Source organism: Vigna umbellata, chromosome 5 (genome assembly GCF_029865625.1).
Source record: "Vigna umbellata cultivar VRB3 chromosome 5, Vumbellata_1.0, whole genome shotgun sequence".
NCBI classification, from domain to species: domain Eukaryota; kingdom Viridiplantae; phylum Streptophyta; class Magnoliopsida; order Fabales; family Fabaceae; genus Vigna; species Vigna umbellata.
Genome location: NC_142169.1, coordinates 19644984 through 19660705, shown reverse-complemented (window position 1 = coordinate 19660705; position 15722 = coordinate 19644984). Strand labels below are relative to the sequence as shown.

The window sequence follows — 15722 nt, the reverse complement described above, 5'->3', positions numbered from 1 at the left end:
TGATAAAAAAAGGGATAAACAACATTCTTTTATAAGTTACGTGTGTTGTTGATTCTTGTAACAATTGTAAGGATGTCACGTCAACTTTTACTACATTTATATTCTAAATTTTCTTGACTTTTATGGAGTCGGTGATGAACTTATATGGAAAATTAGTAAGTTCCGGACCTGAAGTCCAGCTTGTTTATCTCTGGAAATTATTTATTAGATATTATATTAATCTTGTTTTTTAGTCATAATAATAATAGCCATGAAAGATTGAATTTCACCGTTATTTCCATTAAGGTGTGAAATTGAGTTTAGCTATTATTGGTATAAAGATCTTATCGGTGAGATTAGAAAGTTGTTGTTTCAGTGACATAAAACTTCAAACACCCAACTCATCCAAACCTTTTTAAAATATCAAGAAGAAAAAATATAAGCAAATGCACACAAATGGAAGGGGCTGACCCACAAATTCTGAGGAATGCACAAATAACATAATGCAGTTCAATCATTGGCCCTTTTGAAATTATTACGTGCAATGTTTGTACTATCATATAAGTGCATTTTCTGAAATTTACCTTTATGTTCACACTTAGATATCTTTTTATATAGTAGTTAACGCGTAGAGAGAAAATCTTAAATACAAGAAAATTCACAAAAAAATTCATTTATGTAGGAATAAATTCTCTTAATACATTACACCAGACATATTAATTGATCAGCCCATGCTGATTTTATGGAATTATAGGGTATTTGGAAGAAACACTGACATCTCATAGTACTTATATAAGCAAGATATCTCCAAGCTTCTGTCTAAAAAACAAAAGTTGAATATTACTCTTATTTAGTAATAGATGATGTAAACTCCTAAATCATTCTCTGTATAAAAAATATTTGTCTAGTTACTTATATCAAATAAATGTTTTCTTTTCAAAATATATGTTTGGTGTAAATAATATATGGATTCAAATCCCGAGTTTACTCATTAAAATAATAAATTTGATGACATTCAAGCACACATCACTAATAGTGAGAAAACAAATATATTGTGTTATTTATATTGTTGTGTAAGTGTACTTTGTTGACTTGGAAGTTTAATTTGTGATTTTAAAATATAATAATTAAGCTATCATCGTTTAAAATATCAAAATTTATCATAATTTGAATCTTAATTAAAATTTTAATAAAAATATTGGGTAAAAATAAGTGATATTGCTATAATTATCGATAAGTTCTTTTTATTTGAATGGAACTCTATTTAAATCTTGAAACATTTAAATAAATTATTAAAGATGAAAAAAATTTAAAATTTAATTAAATTTAATTATTTTAAAATTTTACTATTTTTAATTAATTATTTATTAAAAAAATTATTTTATTAAGTGTTTAAAATATTTTATTATTTTTGGTTAAGTACTTACCTATTAGTTTTGTCGTCAATAGAATATACGTAATTGTTATTTCCGTCTTTCCATCTTCAACCTAATCATAGACGCATCTCCAACTTAATCAATGTCGCGGGCTTTCCTTCTTTAACCATATCAATAAAATTAATTCAAAATGTTATAAGATTGCAAACAAATTAGTTAGATTTGTTTCAAATATATGGCTATGCATAAAAACTTACTTGTTAGAATTGTAAACAAGGGTAATGATATTTTTACACTTATTCAACATTATGTTTTAATTATACACTTATTCAAAACAATATTTTTATTTTAAAATATGAAGTAAATTAAGATAAATCAAGTAGAATAATTAAAATACTAATATTTTATTAAGTATTTAAATAGGTGTAAAAAGATTAAAAGGTGAATTTTTATAAATTTTTTGTAAAAAATTCCCGTTAGCTGTGTATTATCACTCGATCTAGTTGTTATATCCAAAATGGAAATGGTAATAGAAAAGTCATTTAGATATCAAAACATTTATTTTCCACATTTGCTTTTCCCTCCATTGGAGATATACTTTTCCAAGTCAACAAAGGATGGAGGATGCATAGCATTTCTCAGCCAACAAATTTTGACTTCTTTTATTAATAAGTTTTAAAAAAATATTTTCTTACCTTTTTAATTTGTAAAAGAAATAGCCATAGAAGAATAATAGATAATAACTATTTTTTATTAAAAAAGAAGTAAAAATTAAACATTAGAAAGCAAAAGAATTTTGGGAAAGCATTTTCTAGTTTTTGCTTTCTAATTTGCGAAAACAGATCTTGAAAGCTTATTTTGATGTTTTATTAATTTATTTAAAATTAATAATTAGTACCAGTGAGAGGAGTAGGAGGAAAGAGGACCACTAGTTTTGATTTAAGAGTTACTATTGATGAAGGAAAATAGTTTGCACCACACAATTACCTATTTTCCAAACATCTACCTAAACAACAGCTATAAAACATTAAAAACATTAAAAGCATTAAAAACAATACAAAACCTATCAACATCTTTGTTGTATAACAAGATGGTACGACACTTCAAATAATTTAGCTAACATATGTTCTCTCAGTTTCATTTTCTTGGTCAGCACTGTTCACCTTCGTCCATCTGTTAATACGCTTTTGAGCAATGGTAACCTGCACAGAATGTTACTATCATGTTCAACTAAAGCATGGGGTAAGCAAATCAAGCATTTATTCAATAAGATCTCTTAGCTTCAACAACCTATTTAACCATAAAACTTGTTAAATAGGTTGAAAAGTGCTGATTTTGATTTCTTTCTTCTGCAAGTACTTTAGAGATGTGTATAAGCCAAATGCATACCTGCTCATCCCAATCAGTTTTGTATGTGATTACAGTTAGCACTACTGTTTGAATGAATGTTCCAAACAACATTCCAATCCAGATTCCCTGAAAAAGTGTGTTCAATCCATCAAGCAGCATAAACATGATTAATAGGTTATGAGCAGCAAAAGATAGGTGAATGAGCACGTACCTTGACTTGCAGATCGAGAAAGTTACCAAGTACAATACCTACAGGAATACCTATGATGTAATAACACCCCAGATTCACATATGCTACAATGCTTTGCCACCCTGCTCCTATAGCCACTCCTGTTGAAATCACAAATCTCACTTCAGAACTGTATCCACATTGGCACTTACAAGGATTCAAATCTTAAATCTATTTAAGTAACAAGAAAGAGGAAATGGTGTCAAAAACTACCTGAGAGTACAGGTTGAACACTGTTTAGTAAAATAGAGATTGATAACAAAGGTGACAAATCCCCAACAGCAACGGCCACGTCTTTATCTGTGGTAAATATATAAGCTAGTCTTTCTCTGAAAAATAAGAAGAATAAGAACAGAAAGAATCCGATGGCCAATGATGTGAGCACGGACACAACTATTGAGAACTTTGCAGCTTTGGCACTTCCTTTTCCAAGTTCGTTTGCTACTCGAACACTGCAAAAACAAAGTTACAAGCCAAGTTTTCAGGGTAATTTTACAACAGCTGAAAAATAAAATAAAATGGAAGGCTGAGGTTTATATGAACAACAGTGACCACTGACTGCAACGTTAGAAAGGAGAACAGCACCATTACCTTGCTGCAGCCATAAAACCGAGTGCTATCATCATTTCCCATCCATTGATGTTGAGACTGTAAACAGTGAAGTTTCATCATTAGCAGTGAAGAGAAAAAGTTCTTCCATTAAGCTAATACCTCTCCCAATATAATGTAGAAACACTATTTGAAATTTAATACAAATAAATTGTTCCAGTGCATTACCATATGGATAGAGCATCAATTGCAACCTCTGCATTTTTCATGTTACCGGTCAAAAGAACTAGTATGGTGTTGTACCAGAGCTCAAGACTGTAAAAATATACAACAGTTTAACGTTAGTTCACGATGAATAACATAGTACGTTAGAAACAGTTTAACATCTTTCTTTCACACCCTTTTATTACACTGTCGGTGTAAAACATCAATGGGACAAGAGAATAAACAGGTGTCTTTTGAATGATACGGCAAAATTTGCACTTGAAAGGATATTAATGACAAATCAAAGATTGATACTCAAAGGAAATGGGAAGTAAGCCTGGGATTCAGAAAGTAAATTGAAACTATCAAACGAAGATAGCATTGTTCAACTTTAAAGTCAGACTTACGACATTGAAAAGAACTGAACCCAATTGAGAAGAAAGCTCACCATAGCATGGCACCGGCAGAAAGGGACATCTTGACAACAGGCCAGAGGTCTTTGAATGCCAGAAAGGAGAAACCTTTCCATGTATCAGAGCACCACCCGCATGTCACAAATATGAGTTGACCAACGTTGGGAATCCAGTATGCCAAAATTGTTGAAATCATTGCACCAGGAAGCCCAAAATTGAAGTTCATTGTCAAAAGCCAGGAGAGAAACACATGAATCACTATCGAGAATGCTGCCAAGAATGCAATGATGACATTCTTGCTCTGAGATTGCAGGAAAGTCTGACAAGTGAATGAGATAATGAAGGCAAACATGATAGGAATTGACCAAATAGAAATGGTTCCTGCCACTTGTGCTATGCTTTCATCTTGGCCTAAGAGCGTTAAAAGTGGGCTTGTGAAGACGAATACCGGAAGAAGACACAGTGCAGTTATGAACAAAACTATCCATGATCTTTGGAGATACACTCCCATCATGCTGTATTCTTTTGCACCAAATGCTTGCCCACAAAGTGTTGACAATGCACTCGCCATCCCTAGCTGCAATATCATTATACAAACAAGAAATTCGAGTCATTGATAAGTGCAATTGCAACACAACCCCAATAGGTTGTCAAAAAATATTCATATCTGCACACCATATATAAGTTAGGCATAATTAAATAAACAAAAAAAAACATAAACACCCAGAAAGTAACAATTTTAAATACAGCTACAGTATATTCCACTTTACAATCCATGTTTCTCATGTTACCCTGGTTCAACCAATCACAAAAATCCAATCTATAACACCCAAAGAATCTGTTCTCTGATTAATAACCAATAAACAATGAAAGTATTGAACTTTTCAACAATAGACGAACAGATCTCTGCTTCTGAGTCACAATACAGTAGCACGGAACACCCTGTGTTTTGATGTTATAAAAATAAAGATAATCAGATGAACACGTTTCACCACCAACATGTCCCTTCCTTTCTCCGCTCCTGCATGAAAAGCTATAAAACACTATATATATTATTAATACTTTGCAAAGCTAGAGAGAAAACAAAGAAACATACACTCGGAAGATTGTAAGACAAAAAACACCAAACTTTTTCAACTTTTTTGCAATACTCATAATTAAAATAAAAGAAAAAAATTGGAAAGGTTAGATGAAGAAGGAAAAACGTACGAGAACCCCATTGGCGAACCTAATGAGAACGGTGTAGACGAGAGCAAAAGCAGCCAATTCCCTTGAGCCAATATGGCCAACGAAAGATTGGCTTATAACATTGAGACCAAAGGTGGAGAACCTGGTGCATATGGCTGGTGCTGCCACTATCCACATCATCTTGCTCTCAATCCAGAACCTCTTCCACAACGATAACTCCTCTTCCTCTTCATCTTTTCTTCTCTCTTTGCTCAACAGCTTCTGCCTTAGATCCCCCTCCATTATTTACCCTTTCAGTTTTTCTCGCTTGCCCCACAACCCAGAACTATTCGTTCTGGTGAAAGACAGAAGATAAAGAGAAAAAAGAAAGAGAAAGAGAAAACCTTTGCAACGAGAACGAAGAATCCATGTTCAATTAATAACTCCGTCTAGTTTGATTGTGACCCACTACGAAGTCCCGCGTACGTTGCTAAAAAACACCGAATCTGTGGAAGGAAAACGCGAACTGTTTTAGTACTCCATTTTTTTCTAAAGTTTATAATTATTAATTATTTTACCGCTTTATTTATTGTATCTATCTACAATAATTAATTACTATTAATCATCGTTAAAATTAAGTTTAAGATGTGATTTTTTTCTTTTTCTCGTAGAAAAAAGTTATTATATAAAATACTGTCCCAAATCAAATCATACTTCTTATCACAGGTATTATCTCAATCAAATCTTATTTCAAAACAAAAATACAATTTTTCAACTGCTACCATAGACAACCCTCTCACCCAAGCATGTCGCTTCATTCACGGATAACTCACATTTATAATATCATAAAAAAAATAATATAAATATGAAATATTTAACTCAATAAGATAAGATAATATAATCAAAGTGTCGGCGCGAAGATTCACATTTTTTTTTCAATTTCAATAGTTAAATATTGGGCGGGGGAACGAGAACATAAATGGTAAAAAAGTAAATAAAATATTTAAAAATTAAATAAATAATAACTAGAGTAGTAAAAAATTAATGTTGTATTTAATTTTGAAAATTGTAATTAAATAAAAGTTTAATACAGTATTAATGTTATATAAAGCAATTAATGTTCTAATATGTATACACATCAATATTGACTTTTGTAGTTTTTGAGTAAACATTGAATACTTTTTTTCAATTAAAAAATATATAATTAAGAAATGAAGATAAAGAGAAAAAGTATTTGATTAGTGTGAGATGTGGTGAAAAATGGTGGCGTGTGCGAGGAATACTTAGGAACATGAAATCAGGAGTTATGTCATAGATATGAGGGGCGGCTGAGGAATTTCATAGCATTCTTACCCTGTTTGGTGTTTTTTGTATCTTTGTTGGATATAACTATTCGTTTTTGCCACCACTTCTTCTGATTATAATATTAATTAATGTGTAAATCAAGAAAAGGGAATTTTTGGCTGAGTATTGATACACGCACACCAACCTTTTATTTTAATCACTCCCTTAACGTGGCAAATTTGGTTACTGTGTGGGTAAAAATATTATGTCGTTTCCAATACATCAATTGGATAGTCCAAAAGTTCAGTGGAAATCTTCTCCAAAACATAGGAATGTGACAAAACAAGGTTTTGAGGACACGTTTTCATATTAGCAACCACATTTTAAGATAAAAATGTACGGTAACAGCTCGAATCTAAACCACCAGAAGCAATAATCCAAAGTAATGTTTTTGTGTGGACAGTTCCTTTTCGGCATATATGAGTTATGATTTTGTCTTGTACAATTTTATTATACACTGTTGGTTATTTTCTATTACAGTTTGTGTTTTATGCGCAGGTAATTTATAAAACTTTCTTTCTCAGTCATTATTTTGCTGAAATTCAATTTGTGATTTTAGTTGTAGTATTAATGGTTGCATCGGATGTTAATTGTAAGATTAAAAGTTACTATTCACTGTTAGAGTGTAACTCTATTTATTATTATTTAATATTATTACAGTGTAAACATTACTTAATTTTTCTTACAAGACAATAATTTATGTCATTTTGCTAATTTTTTTTAAATCAAATTTAGATTTTCAAAATCTTCTTTTAAATTGTTTTAATTGTTTTTTTTTCAATGTATAGATTCTATTTTCAAAACCTTTTAACCAGTTGATTAACGCAACAAGTTTGTTAGTTTTATTATACAATTCTTCAATTGACTATAATCATTCTTATCTTTTGAGTACATAGAATTTGTCTACATAGAATTTGTCTGATTAAATTATTCATATAATATAAAGCATTGACATTAGTAGGAAATGTTGGTTTTTGTCTTTTCATAATTTATATATGGTGTTTTATTAAAGATAGATTTAATGTAAATTCTATTATGAAAATAACATGTGATGTTGACCACTTTTGTCCAAAAGTGCTTAAAAGAGTTAAAAGTGTTTACCATTATTTTGTCCATTTTTTTTTTGTAAAGATCCATTTTTTCTTTCAATGATTTCATTTTGTTGTGGAGACCTTGGAATTGAGAAATTGTTCCTCATGTCAGAGTTTTTGCAAAATTTTTGAAAAAACTCCTTTTTGAATTCTCTTCCATGATCACTTCGGATAAACATGATTTTTAAATTTTTTTTGATTTCTATCCTTTTACAAAGTTTGCAAAAGAATCAAACACCTCATCCTTGTGAGTCAAAAATAGAACACATGTCCACCTAGAAAATTTGTCTACTACTATTAGTCCATAACGATTACCACTCATTGAAACTAACTTTCCAAACCTTGAAATCATTTGAAACCATATACATATTCATTCACTTTCGCATTTCATACCAACATATTGAAACTAATAATAAAATTTTCTAGGATCATAAAAGAGCAATGAAAAACATAAATCATATCTATATAAGTAAATTTGGTTTAGTTTAGTCACAATTTCAAATTATTGGTACTAATAATCGATTAGATTGGTAATCTAATTTGTTAAGGCAAACCAAAAGTTACATAAAGCAAAACAGGACAAAGTTGTATATTTTAATCTATCATGCTACTGGCATAATCGATTAAACTAAAGTGTCTGTTTTAATTTATTAAGTTAGTAGCATAATCGATTATGTTGAAGTGTCTGTTTTAATCAATTAAGTTAATAGAATAATTGATTAAAAACAAAAATTATGGTCAAATCAATTTTTATGACTTTGAGCACTTTCCCCACAATTTTAATTGATCATTAGGACCTTTTAGACACTAAGAAACACCAGAAAACACTACTATAACTCCAAATTGCTACTCCAAACCAGAAATCATCCCTCTAAGCTACCCCAAAACCAATTCTACACTTTTCAATACCATATCAGTCCACCAACTGCATAACCAAGTATAAATACAATTGCTAGCACACCTCAACACCTTAAATTACTCACAACCCTTATATTTCAAGTTCTCACTGTGTAAGAACTCACCCTAAGATGACCCTAACAGTTCTACACCATAGTTTTCTCATTTAAAAGCCTAAACAAGTCATAATAGATCTAATAGTAGACCTTTAACTTCCTAAAACAATTTACACTCCTTGCTTCAAAATCCCATTAATCAAAACATTTCTTTTACACTAGAAACACACTAAAACCATCCTAATAAACTATCTCTTTGTTCCATATCAATTTGCACTCAAAGAATACTTTTAACAAGTCTTAAATAACAATATACCAGTACTAAACCAGTTACTTCCTCACTCCAACACCTATCTCTCAAACTCACCCATCAAAACATCTATTTTTTACTTTTAAAACCAAAAAAAATTACTCTTATTTACTTTAAACACTTTAAATTCAGTTTCAAACCATAATACAACTTTACCATACAGTAATGACAACAAAAGCATTACAATCACACCATACCAAACATTCAAACATCACACAATCATTGTTAATCATCTATACACCAAGAATATTGGTACAAACATAACAATTTCACTTAAATCGCATTATCATCCATAGAGATACTAAATTTAAATCACAAACATAAATCTAAGACTAGGTCTAGCTTCCCTTATCTAATAAGAAACTATCAACTCTAGAAACGTCTCCCCGGTTGTTTGGAACGCAAGGAAATTCTATAAACACCTACGAAACACCGAATTGAAAACAGAAAGAGTCCCTAGGAACTTAAATTAATCTAGAACATGTGGAAGAAGCAAGATTACGCATGGAACGACAAAAGAGGAAAAATGAGTCAAAACTTACTTGTTTTAGGATAAAATTTGATCGGATAGATGTGGAGATAACTCAACTGTTATCTCCTAAGAACTTTCTGATCGTCAAACAAATGATCAAAAGGATGAAAAATCTTAGAGAGATGTGAGAGAAGATTAAGAGAAAAAGTTTTAGAGGGATAAACAATATTTTAAGTAATGAGACGAGTTTAAGAAATTTTATTTATATTATTGAATTATTTTAAAATAAAATAATCAGTCTCATTATTTTAAAACACTTACCGACTCTAATACTAGATTATTAGAATATTTCAAACTAATAATAGTTTGAGTTACCTTATTAAATTCATCTTTACTACTTCTTTTTATCTTTTGAAAACAATTATAAATAACTTTTAAATTAATAAAAATTGAATTAATAACTATAATTATTTATTATTAATTTGAAAATATAAAAATCCTAAAATTTGATTTTCATATTAACCTTAATTTAATTTAATAATATATTTTTTTATATATTGTTTTATATATCTCAGTCTCTAAAAAATATTTCTGTTTTCGCGTGATCCAGAATATTTTTATTTTGGCACTTACTTTAGTTTAATATAGAAGTTACGAAAATTTTAAAATTATTTTTATTTACTTATTTAAAAAGAAATCTTTATAAGGTTGTATTGTATCTGCATTTATATATATAATCTGAAAGATAATGAGGACAATACCTCGAATTTTGGCGTTTGAGAAACGTTTCCTTCATTTTTTATTTTCTTCTGTTTGTGTTTAAGCAAGTAATGTGTGTTTCCGTTGTATGTTTGCGATATCAGGTTGCCGTCTGTTTTCATCATTGTTATGTGTTTTATAGTTTGAAGCAGTTAACTGAACTTCTAATAAAAATATTTAGTTTTTTTAAGTTGAACAGCAAAATTGTATAATTTAATTTTTAATAAAAATAGTTTAATTTTTATTATATAATATAGTATAGATAATTTATGATTTAGTACAATTAAGTTAATTATATTCACTCCTACGTGTGCCTTGGAGCAAAACTTGTATATTTTATTTTTAGTTGAGTTTTTTTTTTTATATTTTGACACCAGAATTTCATTTTGGGCCAGATTAAGAAGCCCATAACGTACAAAGATCAGACAGGGTCAGATTGGGTGAGATTTTGAGAGTCTCATTTCCTCTCTTTTGTTTTTCACCTTAGTTCCCTTCTCCCCTCCCTTTCTTTGTTTTTTTTGAAACCCTGGAAAGAAGAGAATCCAATGCTCCGAGAGAGTAAGGGAAATGGAGAAATTATGACAGCAATGTGCAGTTTCAAACAGTAATAGAGAAGAAGAATCCGAGGTTGGGGAATTGATTTCTAGGGTTCGGGAGTTTAATTTGGGATAATGGAGAGAGTCTATAAATAGGACGATCAAGAGAGGGTTAGAGATAAATTAAAGCAAGTGATTGTAGAAACTAAAGAGTAAAGAAAGGTGCGAGTAAGCAAGTGATTGGAGAAAACGTTTTGCGGAGAGGGCGAACACATTTTACAGGTATGGGAGCTATTATTTCCTTGTTTGGGTTAGACGTAATTGTATGAGGGGTTGGTGTTTTGTTGTGAATTGTTACTTCGGCATTTTTGGAATAAATTAGAGTTGTGTACAGTTTCAATTAGGAATATGGTGATATTGGGTCCGAATATTAATCTGTGCAGTATTCTGAGTTTATAAAATTTAATTGGTTGATATGTTGGATTGGAGTTCTTTTAGAATTGTAAAACTGGGAGCAGTCTGTTGGATATATATATATATATATATATATATATATATATATATATATATATATATATATATATATATATATATATATATATATATATATATATATATATATATATATATATATATATATATATATATATATATATTGGACTCGATAATAAGCTGGTAATTGGTGAGCGTTCTGTTATATACGTGCTAACTGAAATGTTTTATGGTCTGGAATGTTGTGGTTTAAGATGTAAATTATATGGTTGGTTTCGATGAAGAAGAATGAAAGGTGGTTGGGTCAAATTGGGGATTGGGTATTGCTTAATGATGAATTTTGAAATTGGATTAAGGGTGGAAAGAATGATGATATAAGTGTTAAATTAAGGATATTGTTTGGTCTGGAACGTGAAATGAATTAAAGATAGTAATCTATGCACCTATAATGGTTTGACAAAATGCAAGTCTTAAAGAGTTAGTGAAATCTTGTATATATTTTGCAATATTTATGTTTGTTAGATAAAACCAGGATGGGATAATTTATAATGGTTTGGCATTTGGAATCTTTTTTCTGGATGTACTGTTTGAACTAATTGAGAGCTAGGTTCTATTAATTGACGTAGGTTCTATTAATTGACGAAGGAAATCTGGTTTGAGTTGGATGGAAATAAAGTTAAAATTTGTATCTTTTGAGTTTAGAATATTGTATGATGGCTAGTGATTATTGAATTTGGTTTTAGTCTTAGTTGCTGTGCTGAAAAGATTGAATGTAACTAAGTAGGCAAATGTTGTAGTTGCAAGGGATATTTAGGAAATAAAGATGCAGAGAAGTTTCTGTAATATGGTCATGAGCATGTGGTTTTGGGGACTAAGTTAATATGTAGGAATGTTAAATACTGATGCATGAATGTATGGGTAATGGGGTTAAACCTATTTGTTAATTTGTTTGGACAATTTAATAAGAGAATGAAAGTTTAGGTTGAGATAGTTAACTGCTGTTAAGATCAATTCTAAATTTGTTCGTTCACGTGGGTTTGATTTAAGGTGTTTAGGGCTTTTAATCTGATGTTAGGGTGAATTGGTTCATGGTAGTTGAGTATGTTGCTTGTATCTAGGTTATTTTCAAGATGTGCAGATGTTAAAAAATGTACTGAGTTTTGTAATGTTTATATTTTGAATGGGAGTTGTGGTTTTGGAGAAATATAATGGGGAATAATTTGTTAAAGTTTAAGAAAAGTAAAAATATTAATTATGGTGACATGTCGTATAAAATGGTTGGATGTTTTGTTTATACTTTGTTCAGGTTTTTGTAGGCATAGGAAGTAAATAAGAGTGCTATGATCATTTTCGGTGCTCTGTTAATAAAATAGATTATTATATGCGTTAGAAAGATTAGTAAAGTAGTCAAGTCTGATTCAGTAATGATATAGTTTAATTTATATTGTGTATAATTATTAGTATTAGATGAACTTTAGGTATGCTGGATGTTTGATTAATTATGGGTTCTTTGTGATTAAATGATTTGTAATAGTATGGAATGGTTGAGTAGAAGTAATATAGATGCAGTTTATGGTATATATATGTACTATCATCACTAATGAGTCGGAGTTAGTTAATCTGGTGTCAGACTTTGTATGTATCTATGTATCAATTGAAATTATGATATTATATGGTATATGTTTTGATGAGTAAATGTTTAAAAAGGGTAAGGATAATTCTACTGGAGTCCGGGCTTCTGATTTGATTGGTAGAGATGATTTTGGGTTGAGTCTGACGAAGTGTTGGGGTTTCTGGTTGATGATTGGATGAAACTTTGAATCCTGGAGCTTTAAAAAGCTATTTAGTCTGATTTTGCCGAAGTTCATTTGTTCGTGGTTGGATTAATGTAGCATGATTTTCACTGTTATTGTGTTCTCTGCGTGATTGGGTTTGTGTGATTCTGGTTTTGTCTATCTGGTTGATGCGTATTACGGCCCTGGGGAGGCTCTGTTAGTGTGTTTATGATTTCTCCGTGCTTAAGGCGTTTCCAAACCATTTCTACTGCAGTTAAAAACTAAGAGGGGAGGAAGAATTGGAAAAAAAAAATATGACTTGAGAGTATTCCAAATGGTCATAATGTTCTTAACACCGAGTACATGTCTCTCGTGGATACAATGCCTATGTTAGCATACACGCTTTGTACACCTAGACACTCTTTTTGTTTCTTTGGATGTTGAGAAATTACCGATGGGATAAGGAAGCTGCAATGTCCAGTGATTGATTTGCAGGAGCCTCAGCAGCCACCCTAATTGAAATGCTTTTTGAGGTGGAGGTAGTAACTTACGTTGTAACAGAATATTCTATTCTGTTTTTTAATTTTCTAATTCTAAAAATATAAATAAAAGATGATTGAAACACTATTAATCATTAAATTTATGTTTGTGTTGAATAGGACGATAATGTTCCACTTAAGTTGGCTGAGGCTATACCTGAGATATTGTTCATGTTGACTCTTCAGGCCTTCATAGTTTGTGCTTTTAGAAGCGGTTGAGTGGGTTAAGGGATAAACTATTTAAACTTATTTTGTATTAAGCGTTGGACTTTTGGGGAGATGGAACATATACTTAATAGATCGTTCAACAAATTGTGTCAGTTTCTTTTGTTTTGCTAAGCTTGTATCCTTTTTGCAGAGCAAATTTTCTGGCTTATTCTGCATACCATGGGAACCAGAGGAGTAATTGGGGACAAGTGGTCCATGAGAATTCTTTGGGCTTGTGCTATTGGAAGTGCTGTGGGTAAGTATTTTGAACCCTAGGGCTTGTGCTATTTCTTTTCTCATTGAAACTCTGTTCAATTACAATCTTGTTTTCGTAACTCAATTGTCTAGGCCTGTATATGGTTGCTGTAGAAAGGCAAACACAGAACAGGGCGAGGATGCTGGCTGAAGAACTAAGGGCAACGGAGTCAGGGGGGAGCAATGGCGAAGACGGCTGAACTATGTTACGCTATATCTTGCGATGATTATGTAGTATCATAAAGCATATGCAAAGTTTCAGATTTTCTGGAAGGTTATGATTTTAAAGTTTTACGCATCCTTTCTCCATTTGCTAATAGTATCGAGAATTTTACCTGTGGGGAAATAAGTGGATTTTCCTTTCAAATGCGTAATGGAAAGAATTGAAATAAGCTTTGTAACCTCATTTTTAACATTTTAGCAAATTAACCAGTCAAGTTACTTTTAAATTGTATGTGCTTTAATGATTGATTTTGCCTGTTTTGTTAAACAAATGCAAATACTTTATTTGCTTGAATAGCTGCAAGTGTTTTGCTTATGCATATTCTTTGATTAGTTTTGGTAAATTATTGCCTTTGACAATTGCAAACACTTTGCTTATATATTTTGTTTGATAAGTTTTTTCTTAGACAAACAGTAATTATACATAGTTTGAATCATTTTATGATACATATTGAATATTTATAAGTGCTTATTCTATGTTGCTAGATAATGGTTGTCGCTTCGTTTCTTAAAGAGCATCTTATATTGAATAGTCTACATAAATCTCTTTGAAGAACTAACTTACAACTCTACCCTTTAGGTCTATGCTTTACTAAAGATTGAAAAGTTCCGTAAAGAATATGCATGCATTGAATGTTGTGTGAAGAATATTGAATGCATCTACAAGCTCGAATGTAGACAAGTAAATATTATTTAACTTTTTGTAAAAAAAAGTAGCGAAAAAATTAGTGTTTGGTAAGATGGTCCAAAGTCCTTTTCCAATTAACTTGGAACTTACTTCTAATAAATTAGTTTTTATAAAATTTATAAAAAAGAGTTAGTCAAATAAAAACAAAACAATAAAAGAAGAAATATTTTAAAAAACTTCTCAGGATTTTTAACTTGGAATATACAAAGGAGATGAAGACTTTAATGTATCTAATTCTTAGGATCATAAAATGAATATAAACTAATATATTAGAGTAAATATAGACATATGATTAATTCATTGTTATATCTTGGCTTAAATACTTATTTCGTTCCATGTTAAGAGGTGAATTTATGTTTAGTACCCGGTTTTAAAAATGCATCTATTAAGTCCCAAAGTTGTAAAAATTGTATAAATGAAGTCCTTTATGTTAAATTGCCTTAAACAGAGTTAATTCCATGTTCACGTGCCTATAAAATATGAATTTTTTTTTCTCTCTCATCTGCTCTTTCTGCAACGTTTCAGCTTTTTATCTCACTTCTATTTCCAATCATTCATCTCGATGGCTCTCTTCTGCAACTCCTTCTTCTCTCCCTCTCTTCTCCATCGTCCCTCACATCTTTCTCGTCAATTTTTGTGTGCCAAAGCTTCTTAAGCTCTTCCTCCCACGAATCTAAAGCACAACAGAGTGCTTCTTCTGGAACTTTCGTCGCCACTGCTCCTTCTTCCTCCACCTCTTTCGTTGAGTCTAGGCTTCCTGACCCCGCGGCCAGGGCCACCAGAGTAAACGTGGTCACCGCCATTATCGCGGT

General features: G+C 30.9%; 2 protein-coding genes across 2 annotated transcripts; one reads left to right on the top strand and one right to left on the bottom strand.

The window, feature by feature from the left end:
• Nucleotides 1-2265: 2265 nt before the first annotated feature.
• Nucleotides 2266-5734, bottom strand: LOC124841067 (protein DETOXIFICATION 21-like). Its single transcript, XM_047317259.2, has 8 exons — nt 5310-5734; nt 4136-4677; nt 3712-3798; nt 3526-3582; nt 3148-3386; nt 2917-3035; nt 2745-2831; nt 2266-2557 (listed from the first exon to the last, which is right to left on the bottom strand). The coding sequence occupies exons 1-8, from the start codon at nt 5568-5570 to the stop codon at nt 2468-2470; spliced, it is 1482 nt and encodes a 493-aa protein (XP_047173215.2). The 5' UTR covers nt 5571-5734; the 3' UTR covers nt 2266-2467.
• A 4888-nt stretch (nt 5735-10622) lies between these two features.
• LOC124824886 (HrpN-interacting protein from malus protein) lies at nt 10623-14538 on the top strand. Its single transcript, XM_047297394.2, has 3 exons — nt 10623-11014; nt 13897-14001; nt 14094-14538. Exons 2-3 carry the CDS (start codon nt 13926-13928, stop codon nt 14198-14200), a joined length of 183 nt encoding a protein of 60 aa, XP_047153350.1. The 5' UTR covers nt 10623-11014; nt 13897-13925; the 3' UTR covers nt 14201-14538.
• The last annotated feature ends 1184 nt before the right edge of the window (nt 14539-15722 follow it).